Raw genomic sequence first — 26229 nt, forward strand, 5'->3', positions numbered from 1 at the left:
CAGCTTCTCAGCCTCATTCTGGGACTGGCCTGCAGCTGGGCAGAGCTCCTTAGCGGGGTGCTAAATAATCCCAATCGCAAGCTGGGGAGAGGGCTAAGGCCCGAGAGCCAGTGTACTGCAGGGAACAAACCATTCTCTGTTAGCCCCAAGCAGAGAGACTGGAGGATCTGAGGGGTCACCTCCATTTCTAACAGCAGTGATTCTTAGGCTTGGCCTTAAAGCCATTCGCCCCCTCCCGAGGTGAAGGATGAGCATGTTTAGTCCTTGGTACCGTGCTGCAATATCAGCGCTGGTTTCAGCAGGCTGCCAGCCCTCGCCAGATTGCAATGGATAATGTGTTGATGAAATAAGTTGCTGGCACTCACTCCTAGCTCAGTGATGGAGTGATACTCCACGGGCTGTCAGTCACTGCTCTGAGATACCCAGAGAGATGTGTAAGCTTCCATAGTAACCCCCTTCCCTTGCTCTAGCCATGCCCGCTGACCCATGCCAAAGGGCACCACTGCTTCCAAGCTGGTTGCTTAGAAATGATGAATGCCTGTTAGAACTAGATCAAATCCAGAAGTCTACATTTGACTTGGGGAGCTGAGCGCAGGCTGCAGCTTTAACTAAAGGAAACACAAAGAGACAGTTCTGTTGCAGCGCTGGCCTTCCCTATTTGAAGTGGTGCGAGGAGCCAATTTACGCGCTGTTTATCAAGACCATTAGTGACACGAAGACACTGTCTCCCAGACATGTGAGAAATGAGCAGTTGACATTTAGAAGGCAGCAGCTGAGAGACACACGCTGGGTTCAATTTTAAATACTGTGCCTCAGGAAATTGCTCCTGTTACCGCTAACGAGAGGAATGGGAATTCTGCTGGGCTCCGGGGCTGCTCGTTTACTCAAGCACATCAATACTTAACAACCTGATTTTGTTCACCCCACCTTATGGAACAGTAAATATGCAGACTCTGGGCTCTTTTCACTGGCTAATGGAGTTCCTAAGACCCACTCTTCCTATGTGCTTGTTACCTATTTGTATTCTGGCTTAGCTCAATGGATGCTGGTGGGCAGACGTTTGGGCTGTTCTGGGGGATGGATGCTAACAACAGACAGCAAGGACCAACTGTAACCATGTATCCTTTATGCAGAGTTGGAGAAACTTCCCCTTACGGTCTTGCGCACACTATGGTTGCAAACCTATACACACAGCTGTTGCTGGGGCCAGTTTGGCTCCCCCAGTCTTCCTACCCAGGGAGTCCTGGGACTCTTGTGTTCCCCATTGTTACCAGTTTATAAAACTATCCTCGACAACTCTGCTAGGGTTAGGTTATAGCCCGGTTCTTAGGAAAAAGTCATTGCTACTTAAAACCATGGTACATTGCTATATGAAACAGCGTTTAGTTCTGTTGGTGAAATCAATGGCCAGTAGGAGCCTACATACTTTTGAGGATCTGGGCCTGACTTCTTATTCATGACAGACAGAACTGTTGCTGGATGGTACAAATGATTTTCTTACATCCTTAAGAGATGACGACAAATACTAACAGGAAGGGAATATATCAGTACATGGGTTCCTGGTCCAGATGCCAGATATTCCATTGAGAATACAAACTGTCGGGGTGTCTTCCAACCTTTTGAGCTCCATCCACTTCTAGTACATACTCTGGGGCTAGTTTTATCTATGGTTGGGGGAAGGACAAACCGGTAGAATTTCAGCTCTTACTGTGCCCAGGGCGATAGACAAAAGTGCTCAAGATTTATATATATATATAGTTGCTTTAAAAATGCGGACAAAGTTTGGGCAGGAATGTTTTATTATTTTCTGTTTGTTTGCTCACCAGATTCAACCTGCTTCAGTGAGGAAAGCAGCCCTCCCTTTCGCACACTGAGCTGAAAAGTGGTAACTGACTGCTCAGACGTTGTGTTTTAATAGTTGGAAACCGGTCTAGCACTTAGCAACCCAGTCATGATTTTTAGGTTAGACGCTTGTTTTTCCACCAAACGAAAATGTTGGGCTTTAAGTTAAAGGCCAGCACGATTGCTCCGCTTCATGGCTATGAGAAGATGCACAGAAGCCTTGAAAAATGGCTCGGTGATCCAGCTTGCTTGCTCTTATTTTTCCCTAGAATGATTCTATGCTGAGGGCCAAGACTTTGTGCAGAAGCTCTCTCTAACGCAAGAGCGACATTGGCACCAGGACAAGGAGATGGCTGACGGCACATATGATGCTGGCACATTACAAATGAAAAGAGCAGCAGAGCATGCACTGCAACACAAACGAAAGGCACACGGGGGCAGAAGGAGAGTTGTCTCAGTCATGTGAACGGGGATATGTCATTTCACAAACGATGGAGGTGGGATCTGGAATCTTGCCTGAAGTTCCCTCCCCGTAACAGCTGAGGCTACTCGGAGGCGTGACAGTGAAAAATACCCTTCCTTCCCTCGCCCTCCCCTCTTTTTCTGCCTCAGTGCCCAAAGTGCTGGTGATGAGCAGGTATTGAAAGACTAATAATTAATTAAAACGACAGAAGAAGCTAGAGAAGACACAGGAAGGTGCAGGCTTGGCTAGGGCAATGATAAGCAAAGACACCATCATGAAATGGATTTTGGCTGACCACAGATGGCAGTGTCCAATTCCCTTTACAAACACAAGAGACGCGCGCGCACACACACACACACACACGCACACAGAGTCATGAGAGACTTAACCCCACTGGAAATCGAAAGAAAAAAATATTAACAGCAATAAAAAAATCATTCACGACCAGTCGCGAGGCCCGAGTTTTGGTCATTCCCAATGGAGTCCTTTGTGAAAATGCCCTACAGATCCGCTCAGCCTAGGGGTCCTTTCATACTTTTGGGCTCATACATAGGCTGCTCAAGGGGCATCATGCTGAAGCAATCGGAAGGATTACAATGCCCGGTCTTTCCAGGCTGCCCTGTAGCTCCTGGTGGTCCAGGAACGCCTGGGATGCCTTGCTGTCCCATAGGCCCAGGCGGACCCAGCTTGCCATATCCCGGTGGCCCTTGGGGACCTGAAGAGGAGAAACAAGAAAGGGAAGAGAGGAGCTGAGAAGGCTGTTTGTGCAAAGCCAAACCCAGATGCTTGACTGGCTGGTTCTTGCACACGTGCTCAGGGTCTAACTGTTCACTATATGCGAGGTCAGGAAGGAATTTTCTCCAGGTCAGCCTGGCAGTGAGCTTTGGGTTTTTTCCCCCTCCGCTGCAGCGTGTGGGTGCAGGTCACTGGCCAGGATTATCTGGGTCTATCTCACTTGCTCATTTCCCTGCCATTGTGGCGGCCTCGGGCACCGGGGCACCTTGGTCCCTCCCGTTCTCTGCCTGTGGCACATAACAGCCACGTCTCCCATGGGTGGTGACGCATTGGTCTCATTTCAGTTGTTGGGTTCAGTGCTGGTGGCCTGTGAGATCCGGGTCAGACTAGAGGATCTGGTGATCCCGTCTGGCCTTAAACTCTCTGACTCTGTTAAAGCTGACCCACCGCAGTTCAGATGGTTTAGATGGAAAGGCTTTGGTCTGAGACCCTCAGTCTGTCTCCCATTGTTGGGAGAAGCTGAATCAGGAGATTTCCCCCTGAAGCACCGGGCGTCTATCGCCATCCGTGTCCCTGCAGCAGGAAGGGCTAACGAGTTGGCCTTAAAAATGCTGAACCAATTGGGTCCCTGTTGTGATGCGTGCACGGGTCTTACCGGGCGCCCCCGGTGGGCCGCTTTCTCCCACAAGGCCAATGCCCTTCTCTCCCTTTTCTCCTTTGGCGCCGGGCTCACCTGGAATGCAAGAGCGCAGTAAGAAACCCCACCCGCAGAGCGTAATGCGCGTGAGTCACAGAGAAGGAGGAAAGGACGATTCCATGGGGCTGAGCAAGAAAGCGAGCGCGTACAAGGCCAGCCGTGGAAAGAGAAGGCGTGAACCACACGCATGGGCTGGAGTTCCCTTAACCTGCTTTGCAATCCCGCAGCGGTGAATTCCAGCTGCTGCCACCACGCCATTAAAAATCTCCCGACTCTTGAGGCCATTTCTGAAACTCCGCAGAAACGTGAGGGAAGAGGAGATGCAAATAAAGGGCTTTCAGATGAACGACCTACCTCTCATGCCCGGCACACCTTGCCGCCCTTCTCTCCCGATCTGTCCCGGTAACCCAGGGGAGCCAGGAGGCCCTGGCCGCCCTGGCGCTCCATCTTTACCAGGGTGACCTGGTCGTCCTGGGGAGGCAGCCATCTCCACCGGGAACTGCATCCTGGAGGCATAGTACGCCATCCTCTCTGCAGAGAGAGACAGGGAGCCAATGACTGTGCCAGCCAGGGGTTATTAACCCCAAACTCTTGCTATCAGGAGTGTAGGAAGCCCATAAGGGTGGGGGCTTATCTGAAGACTCTGCGGGGTCTAGAAGTGCACAGGAAACGCCAGCTCAGGAAGTAACAACTGGCTCAAAGAACACGGCACGTTGCTGGAAAGAAGCAGGAGCCTGGGCCAAACACCATGCACTTATTCAAAGGGCTCTGAGATGTAATGTGCACACAGATTCTCGGCACACCCTACACTAGGTAGTGGGACGTTGGGAAGGATGAAGGGCAGCCCTAACCCTTCTGGGATTTGGACACGTGGATCCAGAGACTGGGGTAGCTCTTTCAGCCTGGATGCGCCAAGCACTAAGCCGTCCCTTGCAGTTCAGTCCAGCCCTCCAGCCTCCCGTTCCCACCGCACCGCTTACCGTCAAACATTTTGTTCAGCTCTTGCCGGATGAGCCGCTTGATTTCGTCGTAATTCACCATGTCTCCCTAGAGAGAGGGGACGGGAAAAACCACAAAGCAAAACTCAACCCGGGAAAAGGCAGCAGGAAGACATGCCTCACCTGTGGCCACACAGTGAGTCGGTAGCAGAGCTAGGAATAGAACCCGAGTCCTGATGCTCAGAGCCAGATTGTGAACCCTTGTTCAGGCTGCTTCATTCTGCGAGAACCCCCCGCCCCCCCGCAGCCGGCCCTGACCCCTTCTCCCCCCTTACCATTGTGCCTGGGAGTCCTGGCGTCCCCGGGCTGCCAGCAGGTCCTGGGGAGCCCGGGTGGCCTCTCTCTCCCGGAGAGCCACGTGGTCCCACGGGGCCCATGGAGCCACTTTTCCCTGGTCCTCCAGGCATGCCAGCTCTCCCTTTCTCTCCAGGGTGCCCTCTCTCCCCTGCAGGGCCAGCTTCACCCTGGAATACACAAGAAGAAGCCAGATACAGTCAGAGGCAGAAATCTCTCCAGTTCCTCGTCACCTTTCCCCATCCGGACAAGAGACGGGCATCTCTCTACAGTACAGCAGCTCTCAGGACAACCTGAGCACGGGCTGGCCCCTCCAGGGAGCCCAGGCAGCAGGACTGCAGCTGGGGAAACAGTCCCCTCGGCAGCCCAGAGCCCCAGCGTAGCAGCTGTCCAGAGCATTCTGCTAAGCGTCATGGAGCAAAGCCAACCTGCTCTTACCTTCTGGCCAGCTGGTCCTAACAGTCCAGGCTTCCCCGGTGGGCCCTAGAAGGAGGCAGAAGGGAGCAGTGGTCATGGGAAGTTCTGCTCTGAAATGGTTTCTAGACCTTGGTGGCAGGGTCTAAGCCTGTGTGAAGGCGGCATACCGGAGAGCCACAGTGGCTGGGGAGGGCTCTCTCTCTCTCTCGGGCTCTGAGGATCAGGAAGCTTAAAGCTAAACCAAGAGGTTTCCGAATGGCTGCAGCCGCTCTTCTGACCTCCTGGATTACACAGGCCATAGATCCCACCCAGTCACCCCAGCGTCAAGCCCATATCTTGTGGTTGAGCTTGTGCTCAGCTTTCAGCTCTCTCCTCCTCTCATGCCAAAGTGCCTCCTTTATGCCACTGGCTGATACCCTGTCTGGATCCCTGCCTCGTTAGACCAACCCTGCCTGGGGGCAGGAGGCAGGAATGTGGAAGCAGGGAGTTTAGCCCCTGCCAACTCCTTGTGGGATATGAACATGTGCTTGTTGGTACCTGGCCTTTTATCCTCCAGGCACTGGCCTCTATTCTGGCAATTCTGCCAGAGCTCACGGAGTAAGACAGGCATGCTAAGGCCCCGCTTACCCATGTCACTGGCACACCCTTTTCTAAGGTACCGCCACACACGGTGACACTAGGGAACTGTCACTTCCTCCACTCTGATGGCAAACCAGGAAGTCCCACCTTCCAGGAAGCCTGGGATGGGATGCTGCCCCTGGTGGCAAGGAGCGGGCAGCGCAGGAATCTTTGTGGGGTGGGGAGCCACCTCCTGCTAGGGGTGCAGCTCTAGATCACAAAAGCAGCTCGAGACGTCAGGATGGTGCAGTCCGGGGTCGAGGGAAAACCAGGCCTGAGCATTGCCCCCTCGGCTGTAGTTATTTATCCTCAACTGGGCATCTATGGCGCACTCAGCACTGCTGGGCGAGACATCGCTGACGCTCAGGGGAGTTTTGCCTGAGTAAGGGCTGTGGGTCTAGGCTCAGCAGTGGCACCGACGGCAAACACGATCCTATTGCAATAACGGGCCGGGAGAAGTAGGGGGCAGAGAGCGCAGCGTGGACCTGCCGCACTCACTGCCGTGGGACAGAGAGCATGCGAGGGGGGGAGCCATCATGGCAAGCATCACAATACCTCTTTCCCTGCTGCTCCGTCCGCGCCCATCTCGCCCTGGGAAATCAAAGACAGAAACATGAAACATTCCAGAGCCCTCCTTTCTCCACCCCATGCTCCCAAGGAAAGGGACCTGGAGCCCAAACCCGCCTGGGATGCTGTGGCTGAGAACGCGTCTCGGGCTCAGACCCCGTCAGCACTCTCTGAGGGTTCGCACCATGCATCGGGAGTAAAGAATTCCCAGCACCCAACGGGGAGGTCACCAGGGCAGCCCCTGCAGAGGCAGTTTCCAGCGTGCGCCCAGCACCCAGCAGTGCACGTGCTGTCGTACGGATGGATATTGCCGAATCCACACCGCACCGAGCGAAGGATGGATGGGCTGCGCCTGGCAGAGCCCAGACCGGCATGCCATAATTGGCAAACCTGGCACCATAGAGAGGAACTTGGCAACCTCAGAGCCCGCCGGCGTGCTTTGTTCTCCGTCCCTCCCACGGTGCAGTTCCAAGGGGCTCAGTGTTTGATGTCTAAGCCTCTCCCCCACCCCCACCGACATTGGGCTCTCCAGGCTCTGGCATCGCCCTAGTCCGTGTCACGTCTCCATCGACATGCAGCACTCACGGGTGGTCCAGGGTGGCCTGGGGGCCCGGGTTGCCCGGGCATCCCTGCGAGACCTCTTTCCCCTGGAGATCCCCTCTCGCCCTTCAATCCCTGGAGAATGGGAAAAAAGGAGAGAGCGCTGGTTTCAGACGTTATTTCGAAAGTGAGAACGAAGCCATCAATAGGTGCCCAGGTGTGGACCCGAGCACTCGAACATGCAGTCGTGATAAGAACAGGCAAGGTACGGGAACTCGACTGCTGAGCCGGTTCTCCAATGTGGATGCCCTCCTTGGAAACCGAGCCCTACATCATCTCGCCTGGCCCCTGATCCAACTGAGGCTGGAGAACTGGATCCCGAATCAGATCCTAGCCAACCTCCCGAGTCCCATCGGCCACATTCGCTCCTGAGCATGGCCCTGGCACGGCACGGCACGGCTTCGTGTGCCACCAGCCCGTCAGCTGGTGCTGCAAGGCTGGACATGCACTGCCTCTTCCTGGGGGATGGTGGCGTCTGGGAACATTTCTTGTGATGCTGGCAGAGCAAAGCTGGTAACAAGGCTGGGGTGAGACCCCCAGGGTGAGGTCCGCTCGCTCCGTCTGACCCACGCTGAAACCCACTCTGGGAAGAACGAGGCTGCAAGAGACTAAACATGCTCCTACGGATCTGTGCCAATGGGGAGGCCCCTGGGGCAGGGACAGCACTTACCATGCCTGTGATTCCGGCTGGGCCCGGCTGGCCTGGGCTTCCTGGGGGACCCTACGCGTGAGAAGAAATTAGGACATTTTAACAGAGTAACAATTAACCTGAGAGCAGGAGCCGAAGCCAGCCCTAGGAAAAGGCTGATCGGCTCCTGCCCGCCCAGGGAGCCAGGGGCAGGGCACCGTGCAGACCGTGCAGTGTCCACTACACCCCTCAGCTCGCTTCTTTAAACTGGAGGAACCAGTGGGTGATTGAACAGCAGCGCCGTGGCCAGAACAGCCAGAGCCCCTGCCACCAGACACTGTCCTGCCGAGCAGCCTTGCCCGCTTGCACAGGCCGTGTCATTTTATTTAGGGGCAAGTAAAATAGCATCATCCCTTACAGCGCCTCCTGCTGGGAGAGGCTGGGACTGCAGTAGCTGAGCGTTCCCCCAACCAACCCCCTTGAAGTGCTTGCTGCTGGGACTGGCATTGGTGAGAGTTCCCCTAGAGCCAGTGCCTCTGCATCATCCCCTACAGCGCCTCCAGCTGGGCGAGGCTGGGGCTGGCGTGAGCTCACACAGCCCTGTTTTCCCCCATCGGTGCTGGATTAAACCAGTGCATTTGGGATGTTGTCACTTCTTCTCAACCACAGCAAAAATCCAACTTACTAAATGGCCCGGAGGCCCCTGTCTGCCTTGGGGTCCCATCGGACCAGGTTCCCCCTGCAAAAGACAGAGCGATTATATACAGTCACAGCCCATACAGTACACACCCCTCCTCACCCAGCTGACCTGTACGCAAGAGCATGAGAACCGCCGGTGGGAACCGGGCCCCTTCCCCGAGAATCTGGGCGTGTGTTTGCATACGCTGTACTTCAGCGTCCCAGGCCAGATCCTCAGCGACTGTAACCCGTGATAGCTCCCTTGACTTCACCAGAGCAGCAGCACTCATTTGCCCCATGGAGAGCCTGGCCCTATGGCAACAGGGCTGCTGAAGTTCTCCTGTGAGTCGCTCAGGGTGTGTCTACACTGCAGTTAAACACCCGCAGCTGGCTCGTGTCAGCTAACTCGGGCTATGGGACTGCTGAATTGGGCTAGGGCTGGAGCTTGAGCTCTGGGACCCCGCGAGGGGGAAGGGGCTTGGGACGAGCGGTCGGGGAGCAGAAGCACAATTGTGGCCGGCCCTCACATCCAGTGTCACTGGTGGTGGGTCACTGCCGGGAGCCGCACACGGCGCCCTGAGCATTAAACACCCCGTCCTTCCGCGCTGCACTGACTCACCTCTGCCCCTGTCCGGCCCGTGCTTCCGGGGGGGCCGGGTTTGCCACAGTCACCCTGGAAAGAAGAACACACAGCATGGAGCATCATGCATGCACCGCGTGTAGATAGAGAGCGAGGGAGCGGGGAGTCTGGGCTGCATGGGGTTTGTCACACCGGATCCGGTCACTGGGCCAGCCAAGCTGGCATCTTGCCTCTCACCGTGCAGAGGAACGCGACAGCCTCCAGTTACACATACCAGCCACATGGGCAGTGTCATGATCAATGACCACCACATCCTCTTAGCTTGCGTCGCTGCCAGCTTCAAAGGATCTACACCAGCTTATTCCAGCTGGGGACATGGCCCCATTGGGATCATAAAATTATCCAGCCCTTTAAAATCAGGCAGCCCCGGAGGTACCCAGCCTCTGCCGCCATCTGACCAAGCAATCCCATGTCAGCACCCAGCGATGAAAAGGTCCCACCCTGGGCGGGAATGGCCTGGCTTGACTCGAAGAGGAAGCCACTGCCACGCCTGTATGTCACAAATCCATCACTGCCCAGCCCCGGCACCGCTACAAGCCAGGCTGGTTCATCTCCGTCCCTGGAAGCCGCCAGGCTGCCCTTAGGTTGGCTTGGTCCCTTTGGAGGGGGCTTGCAGCGGATGAATGCTGAGTGCTGGTGGACGCTGTGGCCTGCTCTCTGCACCACTCGGGGTGGGTGTGAGATTCCTGGGGTGCACGAGCTCTGAATGACGGTGTCGGGAAATGCTGGGGTGCTGAATACGCCAAGGGGCCCTGGGGTGAGGCCATGACAGCCGACCAGAGCAGGAAGTTTCAAACAGCAAAAACACTCCACGACCCTCCCAGAGCTCCTCAAGTCCCCCCAGACCCTAACCAGGCAGATAAAGCCCTTTGCTCTACCCAGGGTGACATTCACCCCATGCAGTGGGCCCAGCACGAGGCGATGTGCCACTCCAGTGCCACATCCCCCCTAAGGGGGAAAGCTGGCCCTACTGAACTCAGTGAGAGTTGGCAACTGGCTCCAGTGGGGCTAGAATTCCCGCCTAAGGGTTTACGCAGGGCCTGGGCCTGGTGACTGTCACTTCCAGCGAGCCCCCGCCCTCAGCGATCTCAAAGGGGAGGTTTCACAAAGCAGCTGCGGCCAGGGGCCTGCTGTGGATTCCCTGAGGCTGTAACAATAGCAGCAAACCAGCTCACCTTCTGGCCTGGGAGACCTGGGTGGCCGGGTTTCCCCTTGAAGCCCTGGTGGGGGAAAGAAAAGAAGAATTACTTTCTAGCATCAGGTGAGCAGGGCCTTCCCGGCAGGTTCTGTGCAGTCCCCCTGCCTCCCTCCCTCAGGCACAGAGCCACCCACCCACGCAAGCCGCCAAGGAGCTCTCCATGCCATAACAAACCCACCGGGAGCCCCCGGAGCGGGCCAAGGGCAGGCCGCTCTCTAGCTCCTGACGAATTACCTCTGGCCTCCGGTGGAGATGGGGCTGCTTTTGCCAGCTCTGGAGTCCAGCGCTTCTCCTTCCTCTTCAACAATCATCTATCTCCCCTCCCTCTGAAATTCAAGGCAACCCCCACTTACAAGGCAGTGGCGGTGCTGTCTCCCCCGGAGAGGGCCAGAGCTGCATTTTGGGGGGAACTCAAGGAAAGCCCAGCTACCAGGTTAAGCTCTCGCCATCTGAATCTTGTCAGGACTCTAGCAGTCAGCAGTGCGGGAGGTGGTGGTGGGGAAGGGGCATGGGGTAAGGGGGAGTGTCTGGCAAGGAAAGACCCGAACACCCCCTGACTGGGGATGCCTGGTGCCATGCACCAGGAAGCTATTCAGGAATCCAGCCATGACTTACCGGAATCCCCATCATCCCTGGCGGCCCTGCAGGACCCGGGTCACCCTAAGGAAAGAGGCAATGGACACAGAATTAGAGTCGCTGTGGCAGGAAGTTTCAGGTGTGTTTGACGTCCCGCCTGGGAGAGGAACCCCAGGAGTGGGACCCAGCTCCCTGCTTTCTGAGGAGGGGGAGAATAGCCTCTACCTCTGCTCCCCCTCCAAGCTGGCCCACAGCTTGGGATGAAGGCCAAGCTCACCCTGTTTGGGCTTCTGGTACGAGCCTCGGCCCAGCAGAAGGTCGGCGAATCCTTCACGCCAGCCGGGGCCCAGTTCTGAGCAGAACTGTGAGAAAATAGGTACAAAGCCCCATCCCGTTTTCTTACCCGCATCCCTGGCTTCCCGTCCTTCCCATCCAGTCCTTCCAAGCCGACTGGGCCCTGGGATATCACGGGGAAAGCAAGACCGAGAACAAGAGAACTCATGAGAGGCCTGTGCATTCACACCACTCTGCTCAACGGCCTGCTTGATCTCAGGTGTGGGACACTAGATAGACAATGCTGCTATATGGGAACACGTCAGCTCCCCAAGGGGCTGGGAACTGGTGCTCAGTATGGCAGCTGTATCCCTCCCTCGCCATCTGGATTGTAACCCTGGAACATCCAAGCAATGACTTTTCAGCTGTAACCGTCCCAGGAGCACCCAGGACTTCAGTCACTAGCTGTTCCACCCACCACGACCACATGGGCAGGGATGGAACTCACGACCGTCTGAGCCCTAACCGGATTTCCACCACAGGAGCCAACGGAGAACCTCCAGGAGCTGCAGTTGCGTTAGTGCTTATATCCAGATACAAGACGGCAGCACAGCCACATCTGGGGTAGGCTGGACAGCCCAGCACATGGGCCTGCTCATCGGTGCATTACGCACAGCAAGTGTGGAAACAGGATGGCCAGTAAACAGGAAGAGGGACCATTGGGTGGACAGCGGTGATCCAATATCTATTCCACCCCCACCCAGGCACTTATCTCCCTGGTTCCAACCAAGGCCAATCCATTTTCAGATTTGCAGATTTGAAGGCTAGAAGAGACTATTATGCCCATCTCATCGGATCGCCTGCATAGCACAAGGCAGAGGATTTCACCCAACGGTCCTGCATCTAACCCAGTAACTTCTGCCTGGGTGAGCCCGCATTCCTGTGTTTGAAATATAGGCCCCGAGGCTCCCGTTCCTTATTCAGAACCAGCACCGAGATTCTGGTCCCACGCCTTTGGCTTCAACAGAAAGCTGCTGGCACCTCTCCCAATCTGTGGCCCAGGACGATGCAGCCGCCCATGGGATGAAATGAAACGTGTTGCAGAGACTTTCCTCGATGATCATTCGGAACGAGACATTCAAGCAGCCATGCGGCGTCGCCTGTGTGTGCCGTGACGTAGCGTCGGTGATGCTGCGTCACGGCGTCAGGGCAGGATCCCTCTGGGCCGAGGCACAAATGCAGAGAGGCGAGAAGCCCTCGGCTTGGGCCCAGGGATGGCATCGTAGCTTAGTGGGGTCAGTCTTGGATTCTCATCTCTCATGGAGCGGGGGGAGGAGGAGCAAATCCCATCTGCTGGTACCCACCAACCTGCCGGGACTTTGTTCTGTACTGAGCTCCTTGTCCACACGCACACCCAGCTGCTGTCCAGTGTCCCTCACAGTTCCTGCCACCATGATCCTGGGGCCTCCTTTCCCGTGCAGTCCATGTCCCCACCCCCTGAGCCCTTCCCCCGACCTAGAGACCCCCCACTCCTTCCATGCAGTCAGGAATTGAGCTGGGAAAAATAAACACTCACCTGTATTCCAGGAGGCCCTGGGGGCCCCATTGGCCCTGGCATCCCTGTAGGGCCGCGCATCCCTTCACTGCCCTGCAAAAGTCATATGGGGAGCAATGAACCCGCTGCCCTCTGCCATGCTAACGCACCGGTACAGAGCCATGGGAGAGCATGCCCATAGTCTCCGCCGGGCTACTCCAGAGACTTCCCTTCGCTCTCAGCTTCTCCATACATTCCTGCCCCCCTGTGATCCAAGGGGTGAAGGAGGCTGAGTGGCAAATCTCCCGGGAGCGGCACTAGTCAGCTGGGCGAGGCCAGTTCCCACGAGGAGGAACACTTCCCCCTTGCTAAGGAACGGGTGCAGGTGCTAGCTGTGCCTGGAGTGTGCCAGCAGGGCACCAGGTGTGCCCCAGCTTTGCACGCTCCATGTATTGCTAAAAAGCTGCAGTTTCTACTTCCCCCCCTCCCTGGGCCCTATAGGGGAAGGAGCAGTGCTGCTGGGCAGGCGGGTCCCGAACCCCGGGTAGCTGGGACCTGTCAGCACTCATGGGACACTCAGTCATCACCCAGGCCCCAGGGGATGTTTCCATGATGGATCCACCACTGGAAATCAGCCGGAAAGGGGGTAGATTGTGTATGGAGAGCAGAGCTAACATTCGCAGGGGGCCTCGTGCGGCCAAGCACTGCTTCTGGTCAGCGCCGCAGGGAGTAGTTGCCAGGCGGCCCTTTGGCAAGAGTCCGTGGCCCAGATCACACAGTGCAGGGCCCCCGTCTCCTCCCAGCACATGCCCGGCTGCCACGCAGTGCTCGGCCCAGGCGCCGTTTGCCCCAAACACCGTCCGTCCCCATTCCGAGCCCCCCAGCCCTGGAGGGGTTTGCAGTTCCCACGAGCTTCTCGCCGAGCTGTCCCCAAGGCTGTGCCAAAATCAATCCCATGACGTCAGCCACCTGGATCCAAACTGTGTATCCAAAACCAAGCGGCTCACTGGCCTAGTCCCCCCTCCATCCCGAGCTCCTTGAGAGCCTCCCTTCCTCACAGTGGCCAGCAGGTGTCAACAGAGCCCTGAGAATGACAAAGGGGCTCCCCACCCCCAACCTAGACTGCGGGGAGGGGGTGGGCGCTTGCGAGAGCTCCTTGGGAAGCTGCTTGTGCCTCTGGAAGTGGGGGGCTCATTAAAGGGATCTAGAAACAGGCCCCCGGTGAGTGCCCAGTGCTGGCCCTGGATCCAATCCACTCGGTATAGGCCCTGCAGGACCAGCCCAGCCGCGGGAGCACAGCCTGTTTGGCCCTGAGCGGAGGCCGGAGCCCCGAACCCCGCCAGCAGCAGGCACCTCTCTCCAGGCCTGCGATGCTCAGAGGCCTCCACAGGCAAGGATCCCCTGCAATCACCAGGCAAAGAGAAGCCCCTCTCTCTTGGGACTTCCAGCACCACAGCCTGCCCGCCTTGCAGCACTCACCTTCTCGGCTGCGGGGCCTGGCGGCCCAGTCGGTCCGGCTTTCCCTGGGAAACCAGGAGGGCCCTAAAATGACAAGAGTTTTGCAGTCTTTGAAGGGCTAATCAAGTCTCCCTGCATCGGGGTCTGTAATGAAATGAGCCAGGCGGGACGCTGACTCAGAAACAGCCTCCAGCCCCAACTGGCTGTTACAGACTCAGCTCCCAGAGCCCCAGTGTGGGGGCCACAGGGGGCTATTTTAGGAACATCAGTCCGGCCCAGACAAGGCAGATCGCACCATTTCTGCAAGTGCAGCCTACTGATGCCAGCCACCAGCCCGCTCCCCGGGCGCGGTCTCTGGCGGCCGCGCTGAGCCCGGCTAGCCCCGGGCGTGGTCTGTGCTCACTCTGCGTGGCAGCTGTCACTGAACACGCTGGTAGGTCGCGTAGTTCTGCTCCTGCTGTGGACGGGGCTAGTGACGATTGAAATTTAAGCCAGAAGAAAACTCCTTTGGCCCAAGAGCCTCTGTCCCTGGGCTTCCGCCCTGCCTTCCCCCCCAAAACCCCCCGGCCTGTCCTCAGCTCCGATAACAAGGCTCCATTCCATAACAAATGTACAGACAAAGCTCCCCGCCCCCGCTCGATTCCTGGCTGCAAATGCCTGCACTCGGTCAATCCCCCGATAATCATACAAAGGTGATTTGGTGCCTTTATTGTCTCAGAAAACATGCCCAGGAAATAATCCCCATTGATCCCCCCACTCGCTCACTCTGCCTCTGCAAAGCCAGCACTGCTCAGCCATCGCTTTCCAACCCTGACGAATTGCATATCGCTCCCCCATAATGCTCCAGTCCGGCTCCCTGAGCTCATCATAGTCCACATGAGTGCCTCTGGCCAGGTGGGTGACAAGTGCACCCCTGTTAAGGGAACACCATGACCTCTCCTCTCCTCCATCTTCTCTGCCAGGCTAAACGCGGATGAGCTGAGTCCCCCAGTGCTTGAAACTTCCCTCAGGATGTACTTACGGCTGGCCCTGGGAAGCCTGGTTGCCCCTGAAATCCCTGTGAATACAGTAAAAGATCAGTCATTGGTTTACAGTGCACCCTTGCTCAAGGGGCTAGCCAAAGTCAGCCCCCCTAGCAGAGGCAGCTCTTTCGGTAGACCGGGTGAGAGCCTCCAGAGTAGGGGGGTTGGTTCCCAGTGGGATCTGGGGTCCACAGGGCAGCGTTTGCAGCATCCGTCTAACTTCACAGCAGTGCCCGCGGCACCGTGCATGCTGTGGGCAGCCAAGCTGCTGTGTTGCAGCCTTCCCCCAAAGCAGAGATCTGCTAGCGCAGGGAGCCCTGAGGGCAAGGCTCCATGCGGCAGCAAGATCGCAAAGTCCCTGGTGGCTTAGCAAGGCTGCAGGCCTAGGAACCTAGCCACCATTTGGGCACCTTGGGGTCATCTCATGGGGTTCCTCTGCGTGCTTTGGGGCAGGGCTTCTTCAGCCACATCCTGGTCACAGGGCTGAGGAGGGGTGGGGAATGGGGAGTCCCAGTCTATTCCAAGGGGCAGTGCCCACAAAGCAGGGGCAGCCATGCCACCATTTCCCTCCCCGAAGCTTTGAAGCGGACAGTGCCAACAATTCCTCCCTGCAGGGAGGGGAAGGGGCAGAGGAAGCAGGAAGGTCTCACCTGATCTCCTTTCTCCCCAGAGTTGCCCTGAGTTCCGCGCTCTCCTCTCGGACCCTGGTGCAGAGACAGAACAAAGCAGAAGGGCTGTAATTTCTGTGCCGCTGGCACTCCTGAGACACACAGGAGAGCCGGGGCCAGCCCAACCAGACATCCAGCGTCTCGCCCGAGCACCCTCTTCCCTCCCAGCCTGTCAGCCAAGTGCCGATCCAGAGGCACCAGTGGGGGCAGGACGGGGGCCTTTAAAGCAGTTTCAACAGACAGATCTTAGCTGTGAACTTACCGCTGGCCCCGCAGGACCTGGGACGCCATCGGAACCAGGGGGGCCCTGGGGAGACACCAAGGGAACAGGAATCAGCTGTGCTGCCCGGGGAGGGAGGGATACTTACCGCATCACGGGCGAGCCTGCCGGCAGCAGCCCTGGGTTTAGCGGAGGGCCTGGGGGGTGGCTCAGCTCAGCTCTGGCCCCTTCGGCGGTTCTCAGTGACCCTGAATCCCGTGAGCTCCTGCAGGTGCAGCCATGAGGCTGCCTGGTGAGATGTGGTGTCAGCGCCATTAACCTGGATTGTTTCTCTCGGGGTAGCACCCAGATGCCCCAGTGCTCCCACCCCCTGCCACTGCCTTGCTTCCCCCAGGGAAAGCCGGGGACACATCCCGGGAGGCATTTGCTGGAGGTGAGTGATGAACGTACGTAGTGCAGGCCTGTGGCTCGACAGGGCCACATCGCCCATTGTGTCTTGGGCTGCAGGCTGCCCACCCACCCCAATCCAAGAGGCTGCGTCTGCCCAGTCTCCCTGGTGCATGTTCTCAGACGTAGCCTTGTGGTGGTGGGGTTAGATGCCCCATGGAAGCAAATACAACCCAGCAGCACCCCCAAGCCCAGCCACCAGGTTCCTCTCCTAGCTTGGGGGATGGATTCCCTTCACCCCCATCGAATGGCGAGCGGCAAATGGCCGAGAGGCATCGAGCTGGCACAGGGTCAGGTCCGTGGCACTCACCGATTCCCCTTTCTCTCCGGGGGGTCCCAAGTAGCCTCGTTCTCCTTTGATGCCCTGGGTAAGAAGGTGGGGGAATGAGATGAGCTTTGCACAGCAGCTGCAGGGGCAGGGGAAACCCACTGAGCTCGGCAGGGGGCGGGGGCTGGTAACTGGTGGGGAGGTAGCTGATGGTGGGAGAGGGGAACCATCTTGGTGGTGGCTAACGTGTGGGCCTGTGGGACCTTCCTCTGCTAATCTGCACCTCACCAGTGCCTCTTTCTTGGCAGGGGTGTGGCAAGTTCTAGTGACCCCCAGGGCCCGTGACCCCCAGGCTCACCCTCCAGATCAGCACAGCGGAGTCCCTCCCCTCTGCACTACTTGATCGTACCCTCCTTCCCAACACGGCAGCCCGGCTTGTCCTGGCAGGCCCCGCTCGGCTGTCTCACCACTCCGCCAGGGGTCTCCACTCCCAGCAGCATGTACCGCCCAGGCCCCCCTGCTCTCAGCACTGTTGGGATCGTTGGGCCTATGAATTTACCCTGTTGGTGAGCTCAGCTGGAGGAAGCCAGTGAAAGTGCATCAAATGTCACAATCCCCGATAACAACAAATGCTGATAGGAAAAAGGTGCAACAGCGAGACAGACTGAACTGGTCCAAACAAAGAACTCAAGGGCTGTGTTAGAATCATGCCTGGTAAACAAGACGAGCGTGGGGCCAGAAATCAATGAACTATAATTGGTGTCAAAAGTGAGGTCTAACTGGTGGACAAAATAACAAGGGGACGGGCTATTCCAGCCCCCCCTTCTGGGTCCTTAAAGAGAGACTTTGGGAAGAAAAATTGGATCCAGGAGCAAGCATCACCATCACAGCTGCCCCCCCCCCAACCCTCTCCTGGAACCCTGGACCTTTTTCACTCCAATCCTGAGAGATGTCCTGACCAGACCGGGCAGAGAGGGACCCAGCCGGGGGTGTGAGACTTTGGGCTTATCTACAGTGGAAACTTGCATCAGCAAAGTTGTGCCAATGCAGTGTTTCTGAAGATGCTCCCAGCTGACGAGAGATGCCCTCCCACCGACATAGCTCTGTCTGCACCAGCGATCGGGTCGGGAGAACTATGTTGCTCGGGGGGTTGGATTATTCACACCCTGAGCGACCGAAGTCATTCTGTAGCGTAGACCTGTGCTAAGTCCCCCACCACTCAGGTGTCCTTTGCCTTCCCCGCCTAAATCCCGCCTTCTCTTTCCTATCCCTCTCCTCTTGCCTTCTGTCTAATCAGTGTCTGGCTTAGCTGGCCAAGACTGTACATTTTGCAACACTGCTATAAGCCAGCAACCAGGAAGAGGCAGCTCAAAGCAATGCCCTAGACAGCCCGATGCTGGGACACGCTCGCCAGGGCTCGGCGTGGCTGATAGACCGTGTCACGTGCCTGTGATTTCCAGCAGGGAGGTTGCAAGCGAGAGTCAACACCGGGGCCGTAAGCTGGATTTTCTATCGGTGCTTTTCTCTCTCCCCTCGTGTGTGTGTTCTGTTTTGTCGTCTAGGAAACGGGCTCCGGCTTTAATAGCAGCAGCAAGGCCAAGTGCTCTAGCTTCTCTTCCCCTCAGAACAGAGTTCATAGCTCTGATGCTATCTGAGAGACAGGAGTGGGGGGTTCTTCTAAACACTGGCTCCAGCTAAAGGGAACACGTAACTCGCCTTCCTCCTTTGCTGTATCCTTAAGGCAAGGTGCTGGCAGGCTGAGGACTCTGTGTACCAACCCCCACGCCGTGTTTAACCCCAGGTCCCAAATATTCCATCGAAATGCATCAGTACTCACGTGCAGCCCGGGGGGGCCCACTGCACCAGGGTATCCGGGTTGACCGGGAGGGCCCTGAAGAGAACATTGGGGATCAGACATGGCAGGCTCAAGGTTTAAGCACCTTTGCTGATGGCTTCTCCCAGCTGCTGGGCTCCTGCACCCCGTGCTACGCACCGGTGCCTCTTTCTGCGGGGCCAGCCTGGGGTGCACGGATGTAAACCACCCGCTGATGGGTTGGTCTGGCAAGTAAATGTGCCCGGCCCCTGCTGCCACCAAGCCGGGGACAGCCAGCCAAGGCAGGTCCCTCTGGGGCAGAGCTGGGATCATTGGTCAGCCTGGCAGCAGTATGCCCAGAACCTGCGGCTGCAGGACCTCAGCTTCCAGCTCTGTCCATGTCGCAGCCCCTCTGAACCGAGGTGTCGTCTCCCCCTCATACAGTGACCGGGGGGCTTCTCCAGCAGGAAACCGGCATCCTTCTAGCCCCTCTCCCCCATGGGGCAGCAAAACCCACTGGCGCTCGGGGAGTCAGCAGCCAGGTCTATCACTCACCAGTTCCCCTTTTGCGCCGGTGAGCCCAGGTGGTCCGCGCTCGCCCTGGAGACCCTTTGGAGAGAAAACATGAGGTTCTGCCGGGGCATTTCCACCCTGAGCCCCAGTGGCACGACCAGCTGCACGCAGCACGGCAGGGCCGAAGACAGTGGGATGGCGCCACGCCAGACACAAACACAGCTCCCACTCCCAGAGCCGGGCGCTTCAGTTCACACTCCCTCCATTGCCACTGGAGGCTCTAAGGGCTATCGGCACTGTGAAAACTTGTCGTGCCACCTAGCCGCAGGGCTGGCTTTTCCAGAGCCGGCCCCATCTCCAGGGAGCCGAGGAATATTGCCACCCCGCTAGCTGGCTCCGGCACTTCATAGGCCGAGGGGCCGCGCCTGCATTTGTCTGACGGCACAAAGGCCGGAGGAGCCTAGAGAAAGCCGGGTTGAAGAGGAGCCCCGCCCTGCACCTCAGCAGGCATCTCGTCCGGGGGGGGCTCAATGGGTCGGATCCCCAGCTGCGGGGGGATCAGCCCAGCTCCGTCGCCTTCAGTAGAACCCTGTCGATTTGCAGCAACTGGGGACCTGGCCCTAGGGACGTCCGCGCACATGGCTGGGTAGACACACCCTGGCTGGGAGACAGGGGCTTACCTGGCCCGTCTCCAAAGGAACAGAGGCAACCGTCTTGGATGCTGTGATTTCTGAACCTCCCCCTCCCCCTGCCCCCTCACTCCAAACGCTCCTCCCAGACATGACCTCCCAGCACAGGCCGGCGCCGACTGGCCGACGCGTTGGAAGGCAGACCCTCGGCAGCCCTGCTTTCTGAAGCGGGTTCTTTGGACCATGATGGACGGGTGCTGCAGATCCCTTCAGTAGGCGGGGACATGGGGCTAGCAGGGGGCACTAATCTGGGCAGGGAAAGTCTTACCCCACAGATGGATCATCGCTGCCTGTAGCCCATGAGCAGAAGCTACAGCTGCCCGCTCCCTGGAACCTTGTTCCCACCCAAGGGCTCCCAGTCGCCTTTCCCCTCCCGCCGCGTCCCCAAGTGAAGCACACAAGCGTGCCCACAGGACAGGATGCGCCACCCCCAGCGCGCGGGAAACAGACGAGAAACGCACATGAGTTCTCACTGGGTGTTCCAAGGCATGACTGACAGGTGAAGCTACAGAGTGGGAGGGGCTAAGGAGGCCCCGCCCCTGGTCCCTACAGTTTCCAGTGACCCTGGGCGGGGATCGGCATAGCAACAAGGAGCGACTAGGATGGGGGTTAGTTTCGGTTACATGGCACCTACGTGGTGGAAAGTGATGCTGTTTCATAGGACACACCGGTGAGGACGTGAACACTGCATAGCAATCACACAGACAGACCGTGGGGTTACTGTGACATTAGTGGAAGATGCCAGATATGAGATTAGGACATGAATGACGGGGGCGGGATGAGTCCTGTGAGAAAAACCACAATCCAGGCGCCATCTCCCAGGCCTGGCAAGTGAGACTCAGCAGGGGTTTGGGGAGTGGATTGGGGCTTTGCTGAGAGAGATCCTGCGCGCTCAGCTGGGCGCTGAGGCGGGAGGAAGAGGAGACGAGAGAGAGAATGAAGAGAAAGGGGAAAAAAAGTGGCATCGATTCACTTTTTTTCTGGACTGAGTCTGATTTTAGCACAATGGGGCCCTGGACCAGAACGTCTAGTGTGTGGCAGCAGGCTCCAGCCAGCCACATTCACACCCTGGCTTGCCGCGCACCGGCCCTGGGTCAGAGCCGCTCCGTTGGAGTGACACCAGGTTTTCATGTGGATTGCAGAAGCAGCTCCAAGCCCCAGCAGAGATCAAAGGCCCCATTGTGCCGGGTGCTGCACAGACACACAGCAAGAGACAGTCCCAGCCCCAAGGAGCTCACAATCGAAGCAGCCAAAGGGGAGGAGAAAGGAAGAATCACGTCCATTGTACAGATGGGGAACTGAGGCCCAGAGAGATTCCAAGGTCACCCAGGGGGTCTGGGGCAGAGCCAGGAAATGAACGCAGGGCTCCCAAGTCCCAAGCCAGTTGCTTTAGTCACAAGGCGAGATTTACACTGGCTGAAAAGCTGCCCCCACTGAGTTCAGCGGAGTGACTCCTGATTTACTCCCATGTAAATGGGAGGAGAATCACCACTGAGAGGGAGATGAGTGGCAAGGAAAGGAGAGATGAGGACAGGAGGGATGCAGAGGGGACAGGGCAGGAGATTAACCAGAGTGATGCTCTTCCTCCTGGGGCCTGGAGAAGTCTCTAGCTCGGGGAACCGGTGTGCGTGGGGCCTGGCTGGGTGATCAGGCGCAGAGCCCGGAGGAGAGGAATGGAGGGGGACAAAGCCAAACAAGCGTCAGCGACAAAGGACCGCACAGAGCACGTGCAGTGCTGGATTCTTACAGGCAATCCGGGTGCGCCAGGCGTTCCAGGAAAACCTGGAGGGCCCTAAGGGAAGAAACAGTGAGATCACACCTTGGAAATCACATTCAGGAGGCTGACGGGGCTGGGCCTGGGGCTGGTGGGGATGGGGCAGGGAAGCCGAGGGGCTGGGTTTTCCGACACCGGCTTGTTTCAGACTCTTGTTCCGAGCAGGATCTCTCCTCTTCTGGTCTCTGGAACAGCTCTGCAGACTCACCCATCCTTCACCATCAATGACACCTTCGCCCCCATCTAGAGAGGCAGCTCTGTCCAGAAGCGCTTACCCCACTCCACCCCTCACCATGGCCTTAGGGCTGGCCTGGGATTCGCTGCTGGGTTGGCAGAACGCATGGCTACTCTGCCACGCTCAGCCATTCCCAGCCCAGGCTCTCGGGGGGAAATCCAGGCTTGCTGAAGTCAGTGGGGTCAGGATTTCAGCCTGGGATTTTCAGAGGGGCCGTAGAGCAGTAGTGAGTCCCCATCGCACAGCGATCTGTCATCCCAGGGCTCACCACCCCAACACAGGCGATGGCAACTCCGAGGGAGCGACAGATAACTCGTCTCTGAAGAGTGCTCACAGTCTGTTCAGCACACAGCTGTCCCATACAGAGCAGGACGGGGCCAGGAAGGGGCAGCACCCTGCCCTACATACAAAGAGCAGGAGAACCCCAAGTCTACAGAGTATGCTCTCTACAAGGGTTACTTACAGTCGGTCCAGGGGGCCCTGGAGATCCTCTCATCCCTGGTGGGCCCTGCAAAGAGACCGGCCCAGAGTTAGATGCTTGAGACAGGAGCCGTAAAGCAGAGCATCACGCTTGGCCATTGCAATGGGTGTGTGAGGTCAAGACGTAGCCCAGTGAGGAGCGTGTATTACAGCTCCCCTCTGTGCCTGAGCCACAGAGACTGTGAGTCTGCTACAGCCGCCAGCTCACGCTTGTAGGTCAGGAGCTTCCCCAGTTCAATTCCCGTCGGGTGGAGACCCCAGCGACGGCCGTCACGCGAGACGGGAAATACAGAACAGAGCAAAGAGGGAGACTGAATGGAGCCGGTTCCCACTGATTCAGAGCAGCAGAGTGCACCTCCGGGACCTGAAGGTCAGTGGGCTGGGGTTTTCAGGCCATGCCGCAAGACTTGCCCTGTGCTCCAGGCTCTCCCTGGGGGGATGCAGTGATGCTGGTGGGGGAGGATATCTCAGGGCCATGGCGTGGGGACGGAAATCTCAATCAATTGCTAGAAATGTCACCCATGAACCGCAGCTCTCCGGGGGCCAAAGCCGGGGAGTCGGAATCCCGCCATCCGGTGGTGCTGGCCCAAATGCTGGACGTACCTGTTCCCCCCTCTCTCCAGGTAAGCCCGGCATCCCCGGCAGCCCAGGCCCTCCAACACAGTCACCGTCGCTTTCCGCTTGGTCACCCTGGGCGGGAAGACAAGACCCATTTTAGGAGACGTATCTGATCAATCCCCCCTTCCCAGGCCATGAAACTCAGCAAGCCGCCCAGCTGAACCAAGCCAACGTGTTCCTGGCCGAGTGGAGGTTGGCCCCTGGAAAACCCTGTCTGCCCCTGCGGGCTGTAAAACTGCCCTGGAGCCCCGCCGTGCTCGGGGAACCGCTGTCCGAGGACCGTGGCTGCCCTTCATGTGCTCTGGGCAGGCGAGTCCCCCATGCTGCGCCCCCGCCAGTCCCAACGCCCTGTCATCCAGCAGGGTTTTCGGGTCACCGGGGAGCAGAGCAGAGCCTCCTCCCCAAGCCCCCTCACCTGTCCCATGAGCAGCTCAGAGTTCGCGGGGCTCTACTCACCCGGGGCTCCTCCGCTCTCGGGAACTGAGCGAAGCACTGAAAGAGGAAGAGACGCAGAGAGTTTATTCCTGCTGGGGTTTGCTCCATGTTCCCACCTTGCCTGGGGAAGCGGTGCTGTGGGGCTGGCAGTGTCCCCAGTGGAGGCATGGAGAAAAGGGACCGGCATCTTCTGATCACCTAGAAGGGAGGCCCTGCCCCACCTTGGAGGATTGGGCCCATACAGCACAGACCCAGTTCCCACCATGCAGGGTAACCCCCTCCCCCAACACTCCCATTCCTTCAGAGACTTTGTGCCCCCAGCGATCTAGTGCCAAGCGAGCCAAGGGTCGGCATCAGCGAGCACCATTTGGCTTTTGTGCCCATGTTGCACTGGTGGCACAATGGGCAGTACCAGGGAGAACGGGGTGTGCAAAGAGCATGAACCAGGAGCTGCACAAGGCCGGGCGTAGGCGAGGGGGGACTGGGTGCAGGTGGGGACTATGCACCTGGGCATGTCCCTGCATTGGGCAGGTGTTTATCTGTGCAAGGGGGAGCTTAAGAACATACGTGCCGCTGTGGACAGGAGACGCGTGTGCACACGTGTGCGTGGGGCCGTGCCACTGGGCGTGCGGAGCTGTGCGTCCACGGGGTGGGGCCGTTGTGCCAGTGGATGTGAGAGAGCTCGGGGGTGTAATGCACTCCGGGACAGTGCTGCCATGGGGGCGTGGAGCTTCCCCTGGGTTTGAGTCCCCCCGGACGGTGGCTAATTGCCAAGTACCCGCCGCAGGAGGTGGTGGTTGGGTACTCACCCGTGCGCAGTTGTCTATGCCGGGGGCACCGGGCATGCCCTGCTCGCCCTTCTCCCCTTTGACTCCGCTGGGCGTGTGGGAGCCAGTCTGCACCTGGGCACAATCCCCGCAGATGTTCTAGAGAGAGAGGGGGAGAGCAGGGATTACACGAGGTGGGATCTGCCCAGCTGGGACACGCTGGCTCAGTGCATGGTCATTGTTTGCACCACAATGGGGCCAACAGGGCCCAGCCGGAGATCGGGTCCCCACGCTGCTAGGCGCTGCACAGGCAGAGGGATACAACTGCCCCGCCCCAGGCAGCTTATGAAGATGGGATTGTGTCTCCCTCTAAAAAGCAACAGAGGGTCCTGTGGCACCTTTGAGACTAACACCCTCTGTTGCTTTTTACAGATTCAGACTCACACAGAGACTAACACCCTCTGATACTTGTCTCCCTCTAGTGGCCAGCCCAGGTGACTACAACAGCCTCCTACTGAGCGGATGCAGTCCCTGGATCAGAGCAGGCTCCCTCGGGCTCTGATAGGGCCCAGCGCCAGATGCTACAGGAGGGTAACCTGCTGCCTAGCCCCTGCGGCTACAGCTGCCTCTGCTCCTTGGCGCGCTTACCTTGAGCACCTCGATGTTCCTCTCGGCTACGACAGCGAGCGGCCCCTGCAAAGACACACACAGAAAGAGAGGGCAGCCCCCTGGAAAACGGTCCTTATCGCCAGAGGCTCATCTTGCTCAGGGCGACCGCCAAAGCAGTGAAAAGCATGATGGGTAACAGGCTGTACGTTAACATGTGCTTTGCCTGGGAGGACTTAGGCGCTTGGGAAATAACTCGGCAAGAGCTACTGGCGGAAGAGCGCTAAGCACACACCTGGGGCAGACGGAGACACGGACACATCAGCTCCTATACCTACCACATCTCCTGCTGGCCCAGGCAGTCCTGGCAAACCATTGTGTCCTGGGATGCCCTAAAGCCAAGGAGAGAGCTTGAATATTCAAATCCTTCTGCACAGCCTTCTCCTGACACCCTGCTGCCTTCTCCCACGCTCGCATTCTCTCTCTTCTTTCCCCTCCACCTAGCGCTGCTCTTGTAAGGTTCTGGGGCCCAAACTTGGTTCTGCCTTAAAGGTGCTCTGATCCGATACCACTAGCACTCAGCTCTTTGCATCTGTAGATCTCAAAGAGCTTTACCAAGGAAGGGTGGTGTCATTCGCCTTGCTTTTACAGATGGGGAAACTGAGGCACAGAAAAGAGAAAGTGATGTGGCCCAGCAGCAGGGCTGGGAATAGAACCCAGGTCTCCTAAGTCCCCGCCCAGGGCTCTAGACTCACTGCGGAGGTGGGGAGTTTTTCAGGAACTAACAATTCTGGGGCAAAAGGGTTTTATTATTATTACAGACAGTTCTAAAGTGCCCATCACTGAAGCCTCAGGGCCCCGCTGAGGCAAAACCCTCACTGACTGTAGTGGGATTGGTGCCTGAGTAGGGACTGAAAGCTGTGGCACTGGGGTCGGTTTTTACATGTACCATTTCACGGGCAAGAAATAATACTCTTTTTTGGTGGGACCTACAGAATTGTTTGGTGCTTCCCCCCTCCCCCCCCCCGCTGTCTAGGCCGCAGAACTGCACTAAGATGCTGTTCCCTGAGCTGGACTCATGCCGGTAGCACCGACACAGACGTTTAGGCAAGACAACGGTGCTACATGAACGGCTGGGGATCCCGCGTCGATCGCAGCGCCAGTCCAAGGGACAGGGAATAGTCTCTAACGCTGAAGACGGCCAGGTCTCCCTTAGGCTGGGAGGCTGCGAAATACCAGTCGCCAGATGGTTACAGGGACTCAGCTCTCCTCTGAGTTGGGTGGAGGTTATCTTGGGCCTCTCTGGGTTGGCTCAGCCGGGCAGGCCAGCCATCGGCCCCGCACACGGGCATTACTTTTAACCACTGACAATGAAACGTCCTGTAAAGGCGCGGCGAGCAGCGCTAGCTGGAGAGCGCTCGGCCAGATTGGCTAACAAGCCTCGGTGTGGGGAGGGGG

At 57.8% G+C, this 26229-nt stretch overlaps 1 protein-coding gene across 1 annotated transcript in view; it reads right to left on the reverse strand.

Moving 5' to 3' along the window:
* Window positions 1-1781: 1781 nt before the first annotated feature.
* The window catches only part of COL16A1 (collagen type XVI alpha 1 chain), a gene marked incomplete in the record, with an annotated part of 96298 nt that continues 71850 nt past the window's right edge, over window positions 1782-26229 (reverse strand). Inside the window, 29 exon segments of the mRNA XM_034754036.1 lie at window positions 1782-3020; window positions 3696-3773; window positions 4092-4268; window positions 4718-4784; window positions 5011-5199; window positions 5468-5512; window positions 6620-6655; window positions 7217-7306; window positions 7902-7952; window positions 8545-8598; window positions 9157-9210; window positions 10353-10397; window positions 10991-11035; window positions 11355-11408; window positions 12801-12872; window positions 14238-14300; window positions 15238-15273; window positions 15889-15942; window positions 16169-16213; window positions 16884-16937; window positions 18679-18732; window positions 19210-19263; window positions 21604-21648; window positions 22329-22373; window positions 22949-23035; window positions 23420-23455; window positions 24208-24324; window positions 24814-24858; window positions 25110-25163. Coding sequence (XP_034609927.1) covers window positions 2818-3020; window positions 3696-3773; window positions 4092-4268; window positions 4718-4784; window positions 5011-5199; window positions 5468-5512; window positions 6620-6655; window positions 7217-7306; window positions 7902-7952; window positions 8545-8598; window positions 9157-9210; window positions 10353-10397; window positions 10991-11035; window positions 11355-11408; window positions 12801-12872; window positions 14238-14300; window positions 15238-15273; window positions 15889-15942; window positions 16169-16213; window positions 16884-16937; window positions 18679-18732; window positions 19210-19263; window positions 21604-21648; window positions 22329-22373; window positions 22949-23035; window positions 23420-23455; window positions 24208-24324; window positions 24814-24858; window positions 25110-25163 — 2049 coding nt within the window.

Source organism: Trachemys scripta, chromosome 20, assembly GCF_013100865.1.
Source record: "Trachemys scripta elegans isolate TJP31775 chromosome 20, CAS_Tse_1.0, whole genome shotgun sequence".
NCBI classification, from domain to species: Eukaryota; Metazoa; Chordata; order Testudines; family Emydidae; genus Trachemys; species Trachemys scripta.